Below are 13219 nucleotides of genomic sequence, written 5' to 3' on the forward strand. Positions count from 1 at the left end.
GGGGCACCAGGGGATGCTCAGCGCCCCCAAATGAGTACTTTAGCATCCCCAATCCGACTGACCCAAAAAAAATCGATTGCTCAATTACCGAAAGATATGATCTAAAATATTTGTATATTAATCAAAAAGGAAAATTACTTTTACTAGAGAGCTAGTATCAGTAAATATTTGAAACCATTTTACTAAAGTTTTTGAAAATTGCTTTCGCGCGTCTCACTGCACCAAAAAAACTTTTCAATTGTAGAAATATTGAACCAGCTTATCAAAAATGTTTTGACGGATATTTTAGGGCTAAAACCCGGATTAGTATATTTACTAATTTCATAGGTGGGGAGATAAAAATTACTCAAGGTATTGGCACCCCCAAAAAGAATTTGAGCGCCCCCGAGTTTTGGCGGCTGTGTACGGGCCTGTAGCGATAACTAATACCCACCGAATGACGCCTGAAAAGGACCCCGGGAGTGCCCCGAGCCTCGGATTAACCCGAGCGAATGGACCGGAATTGACCCAAGGAAATAACATTAATTATAACTTACTGAGTTTACAGCTTACATTACTGTGATCGGACGATACTACGATACCTTCGCTCGACTTACGCTCTCAGCTTCTTTGAAGAAAAACAACGAGAAAAAGCCATTTCCAATTTTTCCATAAAATGGGGGATGATGGGTTGTTGTCGGAACTTGTTGCACGCTTAAACCGAGGCATAAACAACGTCATACCATCGGCTCGACCATCGGTGATTTCCCCTCTCGGGCTGTGCGAGTAAACGCTGTCGTCCGCCCCACACCGTTCCCTCTTCACTTTCGCCTGGAATTTCACCTTCGCCCTTGCCTCAGAGTTCCACTCGTTCCCTCTGTCTTTCCTAAATCGAATTTGAAAACTATTTGCCTCTATATTTCCAATATTATTTAGGTATTACACAAAATCATTTGGTAATACATGAGTTTAAAATATTATGCAATAATGCACTGTATTATGTAATATTACATCTTAATAGACAACGTACTATACTTACTACGCACAATTTTACTTGATTTTACGCGATATTACACAATATTACACGGTAATCCACCGTATTACACAATAATTCACCATATTAAAATACTACGCTGTATTACCAAGTAATTTGTAGTATTTATTCGTAATACAAATAGAAGTGTACACCTACTACACGAAGTGGTTACCTCCTCGATTCCTATTAAGATTTAGCTATAGCTCGTTCATTTATCGGATCGTTTTATGTGTAAATGTTGTATTTACCATCGACCGAGTTCGCTATATGACTCCCCCCTTGAAATAATTGCTGCTGTCGTCCATGCTCTCAGAAGCGTAGCCTGGATTTTATTTCGGAGGGAGCATACAATGGGCAACAAAAATTAAAAGCCATAAGTTTTGGGGGGTGGACTTGCCCCTTGGTCCACCCATCTGGCTATGCCACTGGATGCTCCTCTCTATTTGAACTCTGTTTGAAACCAAAAACCAACCTTTTTCTATTTGACTAGGCAAAAACCTAACTTTTCGCCCTATCCCTCGAAGACGAAGCACTTAAATACATACGTTCCTGATTTCCATAAGTGACAATTCTGAACGTAACTAAAACGAAAAAAAATTGCCATAACACCCACTTAAAGGAAGAAATAACTGGACCATGATTATCCAAATTATCGTTCGACTATTCAAATTTGTTTAATGCTGGGAAAATGTTGTCAATTCAAATCTTATATGAAATACTATGTTGGGACCAAACAAAATGAACAGGGGTGGGGCAAACCCCTCTCTTCTGAGCGACCTGACACGGAGTCACAGAGTGGACAAGAGATGGGTTATGCAAGGTTACAAGGTAGTCGTTTTGGTACGGTTTTATAGATCACCATAAAACTAAATAGAGTCTACGCGGTACCTTATTTCGACTTACTCGAATTCGTTTTTCAGTGTTTTTCGAAAGAGTAATTCATATTTCGTTTATACTATAAATATTAAAAATATAATCAATATAGTTTCAAAGTTATTGATTGTTTTCATTTTGAAATAAGCTTAATGTTTTTTTTTCAAATAATTGTTTCTTTGAACTAGCGAATTGACGTGGGATATTTCGGGCCCCCCTGACCCTCGGGGCCCCTAGGCACGTGCCTAGTCACCCTAGTGTGCCTAGTTCTTAATCCGGCACTGCATCCTACAAATTCTATGCCCAACTTCCTCGAGCAAAACTGCTGTTCAGCCTTCCTTGAATTTTGAGCATGACTTTGACTATTCTCGTGCTGATTTTGTCTCCCTCAATGCTCCGTTTGCCAAGGAAGACTGATCTCGTATCCTAGATCTTTATATGGAGGAAGCTTGGCAGTTCTTTAAGGATATTCTTCTCAAATGTGTGGCCGCTTCAGTGCCACTTTATAGCTCAGCGTGCTTTCCCCCACGCGTCCCCAGCTGCGTGACGGGGGGGAATGAAGCGGGGAATCGCGATTCCGCCCCCCCTCGGGCGCGTGTCACGCGCGCGTGACCTGAATAATTAATGAGATTAACAGGTGTTAATTAGTTGACCTGTCAATCAACTAGAGTAGGTAAGCAAGTGTTTTAAAAAGGGTGCATATTAATGAGCGTGGTATTGTTTAACTAGGTGGATTACCGTTATGGGTCATTGACCTGTTAGATAGTAACATGTGTTTAGGATCATCAAGTAGTTATATTATATGTTTGAATATTAATTTTTGGCGGGAAAGTGTAAGCGTCGATCAACAAGTGGTTAAACGCTTTAGGTTTATTACATGTTTGACATGATTTTGGCGGGGAAACGGGTAAAGTTTGTACCTTTATAATTACCAGTTAACCTGGTTGCTAGATGGTTAACAACTCATTAGCATTTTTGGCGGGGAAACGGGTATAGTTTGTACTCTATTACATGTTTGTATCTTTATAATTAACCGTTAGCGGTAATTGACCTGGTTGCTATATGGTTGTTAAAGTTTTGGCGCGAATTTAACATGCGTTTATGATGATGTAAGCGCGAAAATGAACAAGTGGAGGGGGGTAAAGTTTGTATTTACTAGTATAAACGTTTGCATGGTTTAATTACCTGACAACGGTTAGGAAGCGTCTTTGGTATTATGGACCCGAACAAGTGATATCTTTTAGTGGATGTTATATGGTTGAGCTTTTAGCATTTTGGCGAGAAAATTATTTAACATGTTCTGAAGACGGTTAGCGTGGAAGTATTACCTGTCAAGACATCAATGTTAGGAAGCGTCTTAAGTAATCTTAAGAAGTAAATATTAATGAGTTTTATAAGCTATGTTTTAACGTTAGGAAGCGTGGTAAAAATGATTCACTTTTAATGACTGAACATAACGGGATAAAGCTTGTATCGTGTTATAACCTGTCATTCGTGGTCATCTTTATAGTATCCCACCAGGGGTGTCTCATTGGGTAACAAGTTGTCCCTATATGGTTCGTTAATGATTATAGCAGCGTCACGTGATCATCTTATTTACGGTAATTGAAATGGGTCTTCCATAAAGATTGCTGGTGAAAGTTTAACATTTGTCAATGCATCACCACTAGACTGGTATCTTTGGATTCGGGTAGAAGTTTCAAATATAAGTCACCCCTAATACGGGCACCTTTTTAACGGTTTTTAGGTTATTAATCTTTATGCACATAAAAAGTATAGACTCTTAAACGCGCCTTCCCGAAGCGCGGTAAAAATGATTCATATTTACAACACATAACGGGGTAAAGTTTGTAGGCTGGTTTCGAGTGGTCTCTCTTTTAGCGGTTGTTAGTCATTTTTGGCTGGAAAATTCATGTGTTTTGGCCGCCAATTCATATTCAAACGGGTTCTGTGTATTGAAAAGGGTGTCCATGTCTGTTATTTGTAGGAAATTTGCCATATATACTTTAGATCAAGTTTGTTTTTAAACAAGTTGTCCCTAAAGGATTTTTATATATATATTAACATAAAACGTCGCATTAAAAGTCGGTAGATGGCTTGGGCCTAGTTTATGACATTGTAAATGCATCAAAAACTATATATTACCGTCACTTAACCTTTAAAAACGACGCGCGGGAAAGTTTGTGAAGTAATTAGGGAGTGGATATTTCAAGTTTTTTAAACATAGTCAATACGTTAATAACGGGGTAAAGATATTTGATAGGGGTTAAATCAACAAGTGGTCTTAAAAGGAAATATTAATCAGTTTTATAAGCGTTGTTTTATTAACCGTTAGGAAGCCCGATAAAAATGACAAAGGCTTAATATAAGTTTGTAACTCTCTTCTAGCTGTTATTAAATGAACTCTTAGTAATTTGTAAAATTCACGTGATTTGGCCGCCATCTTTAATGTTGCATATTCAAACGGATAGGGTGGCAATCTTTGTTATTGTTTTAGGAAATTTACCATATTTACGTCAATTTTTTAACGCTTTTTAAACAAGTTGTTCCTAACGGATTTTTATATCGTTACGTACCTAGATGACTTGAACTTGATTATTATGACATATGTATCATATATTACCGTCACGTAACTTTTAATAACGACGCAAGGGAAAGCTTTCTAATTTATATTGAATACATTGCCACTATACGAAATATTTACATAAATTAAACAAGGTCGGTTGCTTATTTGAATAAAATTGATAATAAAACTTTTTTACAAAACTCAAAAATGAATAATACAATGTTATAAAATAATTTTCAGCTCTGAACCTGAAATTAAATGTGTTTGTCAAATTGTTATCACTTTTCTAAATTATCTTATATCCTTCTATGTTTAAAATAAAAAACTCTGATTTAAATTTAAGACTTTATTTATATTTTACAACATTTGTTGTTGACACAAAGGAACTATCGTTAATAACAATTAACACGCTATCAATAAAAACCACTAACTCGTCTATCGCCTTTAAGAATCCAGTTTTTGGGGGTCGTTCCAAATGCATTTCGTGAGAATTTTGCTCTTTTTGAAAATATCTCATTCTTTGTGCAATCAAATCCATTTCAAGTTGACGATTCATTTTTTTCAATTCTTTATTTATATGTTTAATCAGTTCATAGTCCTTGTTTTCTTTATAAGTCATTATTCCACAACAAAAACAAAGCGAAACTAGTTTGTATAAAACGCAATGTGGTTAGTTCAGTACAGGTCGGACACAAAGGAATCTGATTACCGCTAACTATCTCTCTACGCCGTTAGAGCTCCTCTGATTACCGCGAACTATCTCTCTCTCTCCACGGCGTTAGCGCTCCTTTAAAGGAATGCTTTTTTATCCGCGTTTATCTCCATTTTGAACGCTGTGATTTATTTAGAACAGGTGTTGAGCGGAGAATCCCCCGTTGCTATGGTGACCTCGGCGCGACGTTTATTTGAGTATCAACAAACTTAGCAAATAACCTCGCATGGTTTAAATGTTCTCCACTTAAATATACATCGCTATCTATGGATATTTTCATTCGGATACATGATTACCTGATATGAAAACTGTACAAGTTTCAATTTTGGTTTAGTTGTCCCAAACAGGGGAAACCATTTTCGTGTAAAGTTAATCTAACAATGCCTCACGTACATAAATCGTTTACGTATACATTGTTTTATATTACCGTACCATCGGTCTGGTCTAATAAGAAATCGAACATGTTTTGTTCGCGAAAGATAAGGAGAATGAGATTAAGAAACTATCATTTTTAATATTACCACTTCTATAATGAACTAAGGTAGTGCTTTGGGGTCCATACCGTTACTTAAACAAGTCGCTCCTATATGAACTTTTAAACGGTTATTCGTGTTAAACGTGTACATTGCATAAAACATTTACGACAACATATAACCAGTCGAACATGTCTGCGATTATTTATAATTTTGCGTTAGTTTATCAATAATATCGTGTATATAAATTATAGTATTAAGAACTATACTTGTATTGAGCCGTTATAAAAGTCGTAAAAATCTTTAATATTTAAATCTATCGTTAACTAGCTGTATATTATTCCGTGTTTACCAAGCGGCACGAGGAATATTTACGTAGCGGTTTAATAGACTTTAACATGTACGGTCCGTTAATTTTCGTAAGTGGTAGCGAAATTATGGAAGGGGCCACTACGTGAAAGAACGCTCATTCAATTTGTGAACCTTTAAAATGAGTTTAAAGGTAAAATAGTGGTAGCAGATATGGGCTTATAGTAATATTTACAGATTCTATTTAGATTTTAGAGTGTCATTGCCATTTCTCACCACCAGGGGTAAATTGAACTCTTATAAACGTTTGTTGTTTATTAAAGGACATTATAGTATTGCCATTTCTCACCACTAGGGGTAAATTGAACTCTTATAAACGTAACAAATAACGAACGTTACTTAATTCGTTGACCGAGGGTATTAAAGAGCATTATAGTTTCAACACCAGGGGTAAATTAAGAACTTAGTGGCAGCACACACTACCCTGATTGTAACGACTGCATTATTAATGTAAGCAATGTTTAAATACTTGACCAACGAATGTTCCTGTATGTTAGTTTAATGTTGATATTTCGGTTAATATTGCAGTAAAAAGCTAAGCCTAACAAATACGTTGTCATCAAAACTCGGACCAAAGCTATAACTTGTTTTTCTGTTATAATCTCCCGCGTATTAATTTGGTAATAATAATGGTTAAACGTATTTTATAGCGTCATATGAAATAACTTACTAGCAGGTGTTTTTGGTAACGAGTTTAGGGTGAACCCTACGAAGCAAGAATTACATATTTCATTTTACGGAACAAAATTGGACGACAGTTGGATAATGAGTGATATGGAAAATAACGAATCGTGTACGGAACTATTAAAAAGTATAAATATATTGAAAAAAAAGAAACGAAAACTTCAAGCGGAATATATAGCAGCGAGAATAGAACTTGAAAGTCTCCTTCCTACGATACGAAAGGAGCATTCGTACGAGTCTTTAAAAATGTTTTCGGAACAAGAAAGATTATTAAGTTTTAAAAACTGGGTTAAATATGGAACCGAAGAGTTGGCCGCCTGGGGATTTTATTCGCTCAAGAACGACTCGAGTGTTAAATGCCCTTTTTGTGGAATGGTGGTTGAGGAATGGAAAGATGAAGACATACCGTTAATAGTTCATTGTCGTTCAATTCCCTTGTGTCCATTTATTCGAGGATGCCAAGTTGGAAATGTAACAATATTACAAAAGTCGTAAACATATTTTAATTTCAAAGTGTAACGAAAAATATTATAATAAAGTATCAATGTAAAAAAAAATATGTATCCGAGTTTTTTAATACCGCCTTTACATTAAATTTTAAGTGTTAAACTGTAAGTGTTCTAAAAAATCATTGTTAGTTTACTTTAATTAAAAAGTACTTTATACGGTCCCCTTAAAATGTTATTAAAAAATAACAATGAATTCAATAGAAAGAACGTTTATTCACAATTTCTTTACAACGGTTTTAATATTAGGAATTTGATTAGTTTCACAATATTCTTGAAAATAAATCAAAGCATCCATTTGCTTTTCAGTCGGCAATTTGAATTCGGCTGGCAGGTTAGATGTAGTTGACTCGGTTGATTCCATTGTGGCACCGCGCTTTTTACATGCCACAATAAGTTCGTTAAGATAATCGATAATTTTATCATCTGACATTTCCTCTTGCTCGGTATAATGGAGAGATTCACTCGCCTCACAATCACACGCTAGATCCGATTCTTCTTTTATTTTATTACAAGATAAATGATTCATTAAATGTTGTTTGAAACCTCTCACGGACTGGTATCGTTCCTCACATATCCAGCATTTCTTTGGTACTCTAAGCGGAGACATCTTTCTCTTTCCCATAGCGGCTGGCTTATGAAAACCACAACGCATCTATGAAAATTATTTCACGACTTGTTTATATCACGTGATCTGTTGAAAAAAAGTTGAAAGCTGAAGGAAGCCTACAGAATTGAAAAAACTGAAACTAAATCTCCAAATGGATTTTCCAATGGAGTCACGAAATGCTTTTGGAAATACTGGGTACTTAAAGGCGACGAATTAGGTACATTCATAGCGACGGCGATAGTAGAATATCCATTTTTATTTCAAAGTGTGATCCCGAGTTTGGTAATTGCTAGGATGCTTGGATAACGCCGCCATCTTTTTCATTTTTAAACAAGTGGTCGAATGTTACATTTACACTTTCAGTTACGTTAGCTTAATAAAATTAACCACCTGCACATTAAAACCGTTACGAAAATTAAACCAAAATGGTTTGCAACGAAATAGAAACAGCTGCTAGAGTTTCCAACGCGTCCCGCTAGGGGTTATAAAATGTCAGAGTAGTTACATTTACACTTTCAGTTACGTTAGCTTAATAAAATTAACCACCTGCACATTAAAACCGTTACGAAAATTAAACCAAAATGGTTTGCAACGAAATAGAAACAGCTGCTTGTGTTTCCAACGCGTCCCCCTAGGGGGTTTTAGGTAGTATATATATCCTTAAGTCGCCCGAATTTAGGAATCCTGACCCTAGTAAGCCTTCCCGGAGTAACAAAAATGTAAGTTTCTATAGGTGTTTTTTTATTGTTACAAATACTTAGTTATTTCTTCTAGGGAATCGTTTGTAGCCGTACACATTCTTTTTGCCATGATTTGGCCTAAAAATAAATATACGTCATCAAAACGATTTTTAGTACAAGAGGTAATTTTTTAAAGTTTTATATAGTAATTAGTATAGTATTTATTGTAATAGTTAGTGTAGGGAGCTGTTGGTAGGGCGTGTAACCCGGCCACCTAAATTAATGGCTTCAAAAGTCGTTTGATGACTTCGGTCTATGGTAGTGCCTTGGGTATTAGCCTAGTTGATTATTATTATTATTATATTTAAAATTCCATATAAATCTTACAGATTGGATACAAAACTTCGGATGGTCGCGAAGACCTCATTGTTTTTCGAACACCGGCTGCTCAATTATTCGGGGGATACAAACCGCAAAATGAACGCGATTAGCAACCATGTCAATAAGCTTCCCAGGGCTCAGGGACAATATGATATCGAGGCCGTCGATCGCCATATCTTAAATATAACGCGACTGGCCGAATACGTTATTGTCAAAGAAAGGCAAACGAAAGAGTACCTGGGAAACTTTATCGACTTAGATCGAATAATTGTGGCCACGAGATTCGAGTGTCCTAATTTCCCCGAATTAGAGCTACAGCCGGGAGAATTTCACCACCATTTTAACAACGACCATACGCGGTATGAATCAATGACCACCATCTTTTGTCGGGGAAAATATATAGTATTTCTTATTTTACAGAAATGTGTGCGCCTATGAAAAGGCGAGGCAAGTGGCCGCTTATGTAAAAAGTATAGAGGGTAATCCCCTAGAAATATATCCCGAGAAACAGGACGACCCGACCGAATCGCCACCAGCCACATCTCCGAAAAACCCGGAACCTCCAGCGAACAAACCTAGGGAGCTTGATCTTCGAAATGGTAATTATAAAACAAAACTATCATGTTTCTCATTTTTAATTTTTAATTTTTATTACAGCTCCGGGAATCACCATCGTAGTAGAAGGAGGTAAAACATTAGGTTCCGAAAAAATAATTACAATTCTAATACCATTTTCCATTTCTAGGTTCCGAGTTAAAAATTATCTTATAACACGTTTTGTAAAAAATTGTATAAAAATTGTATAAAAAATTTATAAAAAATTGTATAATAGGTTGTATTAAAACAAAGCAACACACTGATCAAAAGGGGTAAACTTATTGTTACGTATCACTAAATTTTAAATGTGTAATTATTTAACATTTTAAAAAATATGCATAAGGACTTGGCCCAAAAGCGTTTGGTATAAATTTACACGCCTCCCTCATTCAGGCGGAGTTTCACCCGCTGGTTATCTCGGCGTGAGAGAAAAACGTGCGCCACACCGCCGTGGAGAGAGAGCGTTTCACCGAGGTTCCCCGAAAAGCGCGACGTCGAGAGAGAGAGAGAAAGAGAGTTTCGCTGAAAGAGAAAGTTTTTGCCGAGGAAGCTAGGCCGCGAGCTATTAAAAAATTCCTGCACGTTTTATACAAGGACAAAATTTTACAGTTGAATTGATTCGATAACAAAAAGTGGATTATTCATACAATGTCCTTTAAAAAGGGTAAGTTAAAACTTTTTAAACTTTAATTTTATTTAACACGTATTTTATTTTAGTTTCTCTGACGTTACATTCACCCACTCAATTGGTAGTGACCGTATCAATATTTAACAAAGAGCCAGGTATTTATATTTCTAATGGAGCCCAAAGTACGGACATTTCCTTAGAAACATGGGACGCCCTTACAAAAGAATGGTCTTCAGTCATTGAAAATCTAAACTCAACAACAATAAAAAAGATTTATCTGCCAATTCCGACCGTCGAACCTTATTCCGATTGTACTTTTGAACACAATTTCGAAGTTTCTTGTTCGGGAGGAAGATTTTCATGGAATTTAATGGCGTTTACTCAAAAATATATGGAATACGAAATAAACTTATCAGTCAGTCTATCACTTAGTAGAGCGCAAGTGCTGGCTTTAAATGAAATTAAAGTGTGTATAGATGAACAGTTAAGTCTGTTAAAGCAAAGCGTACCGGTTATAGACCTAATGTTTAGTGTTTTGGTCGACAATTTTTCGAAATTTCAAGCGGTTTATAAACCATTACAGAAGCGACAAATTCCCTGTGCCTTTATAGAAATTTACGCCGCCTTTCGTATTTCTCAGGATCACCAAGTGGAAAAAGATTTTTTGGAACAATTTATAGGTTATTGTCCATTTGACGTAAGGGATTTGATTGATCATTGTTTAAATGACGTAATATATTTGAAAAACAGTTTATAAATAAATTTTTTATTAGTAAATGTGTTCTTTGTTATTATACCATACGAAAAATTAGTGTACACTAGCAAATTATATACACGAGGAACCATGATAATAATAGTTTCAGTATATTTTCAAAAAAGCCTCCTCAGGACAGGCACTACTAGCGACGATGCGTAACGTCAGAAAATAGCTTATTTTAATTGTACATCATTTAAAATTTCCTTACCAACGCGTTCAGAATAGTCTTTTCGTATATCAGTTTTAATATGTTGAAAACGAGGGGAAAGACACTCGCTCACAAAGTTTTATTGATTTAACGTCTATATTTTAATACTCATTGTTTCTGGTTGAAAATTATAAAATGCTACAAAGTGGTCTAGATTTCTTCCGATCTAGAGTTTCAATGAAATGAGTAATTAAGCTATAGACCAGAGCCTTCTCGTTAGTGCTTGAATAAGGCGCTTGGTTTGAATCATACTCGTATGGTATATTACCGCAGTTCTGGTTTAAAACGAATTTACATCTCGGGTAATATTTAGCGTGCTCTTCCATCGGAATATCGTTCTGTTCCCAAACTAATAGCTCTCCAGCACAACAGAAGCATTTGACACAATCTTGGTTATACGTGTAGTAGAGACCTGCGTGTGCTAAATCTCTCACGTCTATGTAATCAATCGGGAAATCCTTAAACGACTGTAATCTCAGAAATTCAGATCGCATAGGTCCTAAATTCCAAAAATCGTTCGTTTCGCGTAGCACGGGAATGTTATCCGTAGTTTCATCCTGAACAAATTTGCAATTCGGGAACCGTTGGATGTGAATTAGTAAAGGTACATTCTCCTCTTTCCAATCGTTAACCAAACCATCACAACAGAAACACATGACAATATTTTTATTCCCAGTGTAAAAAAAGCCGGCGTTTGCCAACTCGTTTACATTTAAAAAGGTTGCCGAAAAATTTGAGTTGAAACTCTCTATTCTTTTTCTTTCAAAGTGCATTTTTACGTATTTAAAGCTGGTTAAAAATTTAGCTCGCGTAAAATGTAACCGGCGTCACGCAGCGGCCACTGTCGTCACCTAGCGGTAAATTGTAACTAGCGTCACCTAGCGGTAACTTAAAAACCGCTATCTAGTGGTTATGGTTTTCAAAACACCGGGCACAAGAAAAAAAACCAAATATATAGTTAAACAGACGAGCGTTATTAAAGGGTACTCTTCGAAGAAAGGCATTTCTTCCAATATGTTAAACTTTATTTAAACTTATTAATAATAATACCGCCTCTCAAACGGTACCAAATAGTCCAAAATTGCCCTTTCAGCCGCCACACTCAATACCGAAAACACCTGCTAGTAAGTTATTTCATATGACGCTATAAAATACGTTTAACCATTATTATTATAGAATCTGTAAATATTACTATAAGCCCATAGGCCAAAGTCATCAAACGACTTTTGAAGCCATTAATTTAGGTGGCCGGGTTACACGCCCTGCCAACAGCTCCCTACACTAACTATTACAATAAATACTAATTACTATATAAAACTTTAAAAAATTACCTCTTTTACTAAAAATCGTTTTGATGACGTATATTTATTTTTAGGCCAAATCATGGCAAAAAGAATGTGTACGGCTACAAACGATTCCCTAGAAGAAAAAACTAAGTATTTGTAACAATAAAAAAAACACCTATAGAAACTTACATTTTTGTTACTCCGGGAAGGCTCACTAGGGTCAGGATTCCGAGATTCGGGCGACTTAAGGATATATATACTACCTAAAACCCCCTAGGGGGACGCGTTGGTTTTAAGAATAATGTGCAGGTGGTTAATTTTATTAAGCTAACGTAACTGAAAGTGTAAATGTAACTACTCTGACATTTTATAACCCCTAGCGGGACGCGTTGGAAACTCTAGCAGCTGTTTCTATTTCGTTGCAAACCATTTTGGTTTAATTTTCGTAACGGTTTTAATGTGCAGGTGGTTAATTTTATTAAGCTAACGTAACTGAAAGTGTAAATGTAACATTCGACCACTTGTTTAAAAATGAAAAAGATGGCGGCGTTATCCAAGCATCCTAGCAATTACCAAACTCGGGATCACACTTTGAAATAAAAATGGATATTCTACTATCGCCGTCGCTATGAATGTACCTAATTCGTCGCCTTTAAGTACCCAGTATTTCCAAAAGCATTTCGTGACTCCATTGGAAAATCCATTTGGAGATTTAGTTTCAGTTTTTTCAATTCTGTAGGCTTCCTTCAGCTTTCAACTTTTTTTCAACAGATCACGTGATATAAACAAGTCGTGAAATAATTTTCATAGATGCGTTGTGGTTTTCATAAGCCAGCCGCTATGGGAAAGAGAAAGATGTCTCCGCTTAGAGTAC

At 36.1% G+C, this 13219-nt stretch overlaps 1 protein-coding gene across 1 annotated transcript; it reads right to left on the reverse strand.

Annotated features, from left to right (window-relative positions):
• Positions 1 to 11187: 11187 nt before the first annotated feature.
• Positions 11188 to 11715, reverse strand: LOC149948144 (putative inhibitor of apoptosis). Its single transcript, XM_090171025.1, has one exon. The coding sequence runs from the start codon at positions 11713 to 11715 to the stop codon at positions 11188 to 11190; it is 528 nt and encodes a 175-aa protein (XP_090027151.1).
• Positions 11716 to 13219: the final 1504 nt, after the last annotated feature.

Source organism: Leiobunum rupestre, chromosome 4 (genome assembly GCF_980474605.1).
Source record: "Leiobunum rupestre chromosome 4, qqLeiRupe1.1.hap1, whole genome shotgun sequence".
In the NCBI taxonomy this organism is placed as follows: domain Eukaryota; kingdom Metazoa; phylum Arthropoda; class Arachnida; order Opiliones; family Sclerosomatidae; genus Leiobunum; species Leiobunum rupestre.

Bases quoted from the DNA above. Each gene is read 5' to 3' on its own strand.
- LOC149948144 (XM_090171025.1), bottom strand. From the start codon at position 11,715: ATGTGTTTCTGTTGTGATGGTTTGGTTAACGATTGGAAAGAGGAGAAT.